Source organism: Pinus tabuliformis, chromosome 9, assembly GCF_031772625.1.
Source record: "Pinus tabuliformis cultivar Carrire ecotype Pingquan chromosome 9, CPIR1, whole genome shotgun sequence".
Lineage (NCBI taxonomy): Eukaryota > Viridiplantae > Streptophyta > Pinopsida > Pinales > Pinaceae > Pinus > Pinus tabuliformis.
In genome coordinates this window covers 1,900,882,134-1,900,886,687 of record NC_142307.1, presented here as the reverse complement: position 1 = coordinate 1,900,886,687, position 4,554 = coordinate 1,900,882,134, and the positions used below count along the sequence as shown (strand labels likewise).

General features: G+C 33.6%; 1 protein-coding gene across 1 annotated transcript; it reads right to left on the bottom strand.

Annotated features, from left to right (window-relative positions):
• Nucleotides 1-2,272: 2,272 nt before the first annotated feature.
• LOC149156536 (LOB domain-containing protein 1-like) lies at nucleotides 2,273-3,402 on the bottom strand. The gene is made up of 2 exons (XM_089439279.1): nucleotides 3,243-3,402; nucleotides 2,273-2,640 (listed from the first exon to the last, which is right to left on the bottom strand). Exons 1-2 carry the CDS (start codon nucleotides 3,291-3,293, stop codon nucleotides 2,296-2,298), a joined length of 396 nt encoding a protein of 131 aa, XP_089295405.1. The 5' UTR covers nucleotides 3,294-3,402; the 3' UTR covers nucleotides 2,273-2,295.
• Between the last annotated feature and the right edge of the window lie 1,152 nt (nucleotides 3,403-4,554).

Below are 4,554 nucleotides of genomic sequence, written 5' to 3'. Positions count from 1 at the left end.
ATCGAGGGTGTTGTATACCATCATGGTAAAGTGCAGTAACACCCATTGATGCGGCTGTAAATAAAAAAAAAAAAAATTAACGGGAACATTACAAAACCCATAGGGAGATAAGTTGAAAATATGAGTTAGAAAAAACAAATTTTTCTTTTTTCCCTCTAAAATTTGATGATGTAATCTAATCTTATTTTATTATTTCCACTATTATTTTATAATTTAGTATTATTTTATTTTTTAGTATTATCGAGAGAAATACTTTTCAAATCTTTGATTAGATCATAATTTGAAGGTCTGATTATAGCATTTGCACAATAGAATGTCAAGTGACCACTTTCTCCCATAATTTCTAGATGCTGTTGCAATATTTATGCCATGATTTTTAGATATTTATGGATTGATTTTTCATTTCTAAACTCTACAAGAAAACTACCTAAAACTAAAATGTTTGAAAATAGTTCTAGTCACATAAATAACTACCGTCAGTTATTTCCCACCATAATTTAATCAAATATTTACATATAAAATGGATATGAACAAGATGAAAATAAATACACTTAGTAAGAGTTATTGTCCACCATTATTTATGTGTTCTTCATAGAAGTAAAAATGTATATGTGCATACTTACTCGTGATCATAAGTCAACCAACCCCGAGGACAGCTGCTAACCTCAAATGTAGGCTGACTCATCACTCTTATTCAAGGAAAACCACACCACTTGGATGCTTTCGCCCGTGCCAGATGCCTCTGAAGTAAGTCTTGGGTCGTTAACTTGTTTCTTACATCCCAGGAAGACCAGCGCTTAGCCAAACAAAAACAATTTCAAAACATACTCTAGGCCATTCTCTTTTATATTTCATTTAATAATACCACCATAAATATGTAAATCAAAATTAATAATATCTTTTCTATTAACTAGATATTTTCTATTAATTTATTTGTTTAGGCCCACAAAAATTAATCCTTTCACTCCTATCCTCTTAAAAATTTCATTCCATCAAAAATCCAAGAGCACCACTTAATTTTTTCCGAATTAAGTCCGCTTTTACATTAGTGATTAAATCTTCAATAATAGGAATGTTAGTATGGGTTTTGTGATAAACTAAACATAATTGTCCATGTAGTATTCCGTATATGTATGTGGCTTCCTAACATTCCATACCACATATGTGTTCCGAGTGGATGACAATCTACAGCACATTCCATACCACATATGTGTTCCCAATTGATGCCAATCTACAGCAGGTGCTCGTTGTTAATGGACAGAGTGGATTAGATACATGTCACTTTAAATTAACCTAGTTAACGAAAGGACAAGTTTAATCAGTGGTGCAGCTGTCAATATAACTTATAATTTATAATTATTTGAATTATACTTTTAAGAAAGTATTATGAAAACGTGGTTATATAAATTATACAATTTTAAAAATAAATAATTTATAATTTTAATCATTTTTTAAATTTTTAATTAAAATGAGAAGAAAGATACATTATGATTTTAATGAATTAACAATAATGAAATTCAATATTTTAGTAAACCATGTAAAACTGCTTACTGGATTACTGAAATTATATTTTAAATTTATATGTGAATTAACGTAACAAAATTTAATAATTTTTTACTAACAATTTATTAAGGTAATTGGATTATATTTTTAAATATATAAATGAATTTGAGCATAATTTTGATCAGATATTTTGGGATATTTCTACATTCTAAATGATTGAAAGCAAGTCAAAAATTTGTAATCTAAATAGAGATAGCGTCACTAAAACACTATCTTCAAAATATTTTGAAATTTATAATAAAAATAATCATCATAAAAATATTTTGAAATTTATAATAAAAATAATCATAGGAGCAAATTAAATTAACTAAAATTATATAATTGAATTTCATTTTTTTAAACATTTTTAACTTATCATAATTTAGTTGTCAAACTAGCAGTGAGGACAACCATTTCTGGCTGCTAACAGCTAATGCAAACTGACTCATCACCATTAATCAAAGAAAACCAAACTACATGGAATAACCGGCTGGTAGTTTGTAAAGAAGCAGGCTTTCGCTCCTTTATTATATATATACCATTTTAATAAATTAATATTTATAATTTAAACAGTTTTCCAAAATTTGTAACCAAAATTGAAAAGGAAAATAACCCGTGATTAATAAATTAACACAACAAAACTCAATAGTTTGAACAGATTAAACCTTGATTTAGAACAGTAACATTTTAAAAAATTTGAAACAAGAAGAGACAAGAAATTCAAATCGCAGTACAGTGTTGAATGGTTCTTGCTTATGTCCAAAGATGATCCCACAGCTGAAGTGGATCTAAGTCGTCCACACCAATTGAGCATGGGTTCGTTCCACAGTACTCTTCTGTCTCTTGTGGTGACGTACTGTAAAAATTGGGATCGGAACCTTCATGACATCCAGTAATGAGGGTTAAGAGGACAATATATTTCCGATGAAGGTCAGCGAACGCTTCTTCTGTGGAAGCCAATTGCGATTCCAGTTCCGCTACTCTTCGGCGCAGATCATTGATTACTCCTAAACACCCATTGACGGGATCTCGAAGTCTTTCGTTGGCTTCATACACCATACCGCTTACTTCTTCACCCCTCAGCTCCTGCGGGAGATCCTGTAACACATGAAAGGATTATCAAACCCTAAACCTAAGTTTTAAATAATCTATAAGACGAACAATCAATACTATCATATATATTTGATCAATCGCTTCTGATGTTCAGATTAATTCGGTCCTAAAGAGGAAGAGCGCAGAAGATTTTGCTAGAAGAAAAATGACTTTTCTGCCCAATTTTAAAGAGGAAGAGCGCAGAATGACTTTTCTGCACAATTTAAATCTCGGGAATTTTTTTAGAAATCTGTAATATTATTTTAAGTCTCAAAATTTTGAGTGCTCCGGAAATTTTTGAAAGCGCAGAATCTATTTCCGCTATTTAAAAGAAAAATCAAACACTTTCCATTGCAGACATTTTTGAAAATTGCATAAATCAGCTGAACCTTTGATGAAAGTAAAGATGATCTTTAAAATTCAAACACTTTCCATTTCAGATTGTTTTCAAAATTGCAAAAATCAGCTGAACCTTTGATGAAAGTAAAGATCTTCTTTAAAATTCAAACACTTTCCATTTCAGATTTTTTTGAAAATTGCATAATCAGCGGAATCTTTGATGAAAGTAAAGATCTAAATAGGAAGAGTGCACATCAAGTAAATCGAACCTGCAGTAATTTTATGACATGGCCATTTCCGAATACTCTGTGAACCAGCATGAACTTCTTGGCCTCGTCCTGCGCGAAATATGGCGCAAGAACGCATCTCTCGGTACATTTCTCTGGGTTTTGCAGGCCGCACACGAAGATGAGGGCACCGGTTCCTGCTTGCAAGTGGTATCGATTTGCAATATATCACCCCCAGGCGGGAATACCTGTGACTTCACATCAAGGAGTGTCTTAACCAAACATCTACTCACCATCTATCAAAGATCCCGTGGATATTATTAAATTAATTTTAATCCAATTTTCCCTTGATGGGGTCTTATGGTAGATGGCACAAAGGCTCTAGTGTCATGCCTACCACCCTCAAGCTTTTAATCCTCCATTTATTGACATTGGTACATGACGAGTGCTTCAGATGTATGAGCATGCAAATATACTAATGGTTGGGGTATTTTGAAATAACATGGAGAGCTAGTGAGTTCATTTGTGAAGAGAGAGCTACGGGATAAGATCTAAACCTCTTGGAGCTTCTTTTCTGAGAAGTTGAGGTGGAAAGAAGACCTAGTATGGAATGTCATAGTGTTTTACAAAGGGTGGAGAGGAATTTTGAAGTTTATCCCCCTCTGATGTGTAGAGGTAACAGTGGCTTTTGCTTTTTTGTCACATTAGACGGTGGAGTTTGAACCTTCTCAATTGGGGTTGGAGGGCTCGACCTATAAGTCAATTTCGTCTACTCTAGTCTTTTGTCTAGTCTTGGTAGATGTTTCATTGGGTCCAAAAGGGCGTGTTTACCTCTTCAAGTAATGTATTTCTCTTTATTTATCCAGGGATATCCAGTGTCTTGGTACATGCTATCTTGACAATGTTGATGGTGGCTTCAGTTGGCTTATGTGGCAAAGATTGACTTGGGTAATTTTATTTTCTTTTTGGGTCTGGGTTTGTGAGAGTGGGTTGAAGCCAAGTATCTGCTCATTAGGTGGCTATAGTTTTGCAATCTTGGGGTGGTGTTTGCTTTGTCCAATGGTGGAGGGAATCAATTCTATAGATGAATTTGAGTCACCTTTTGCCTTCTTTGGTGGATTGTCATCAAAGTTTCATCCCTTCATATCGTGTTATTGCAACCGGATTGTGTGTTGGTGTCCCAACATGGTAGAGGGTGGTTTGGGTCAGTTTATGTGTCCTTTTGTAGGTAGGGGTAGAACCGATAGGGAACTAGAATTACCTCTTCACAAATTAGAGATGTCACCTGAGATGGTGGGTGTCGAACCCTAAGCACACTAGGGGTAGAAAGAAGAAATTAATACTTGAACTTAGT

Coding starts and splice junctions, on each gene's coding strand:
- LOC149156536 (XM_089439279.1), bottom strand. CDS start 3,293: ATGCTGGTTCACAGAGTATTCGGAAATGGCCATGTCATAAAATTACTG. Junction 2,641..3,242: donor ATGTCATAAAATTACTGCAG/GTTCGATTTACT, acceptor CATGTGTTACAG/GATCTCCCGCAGGAGCTGAG.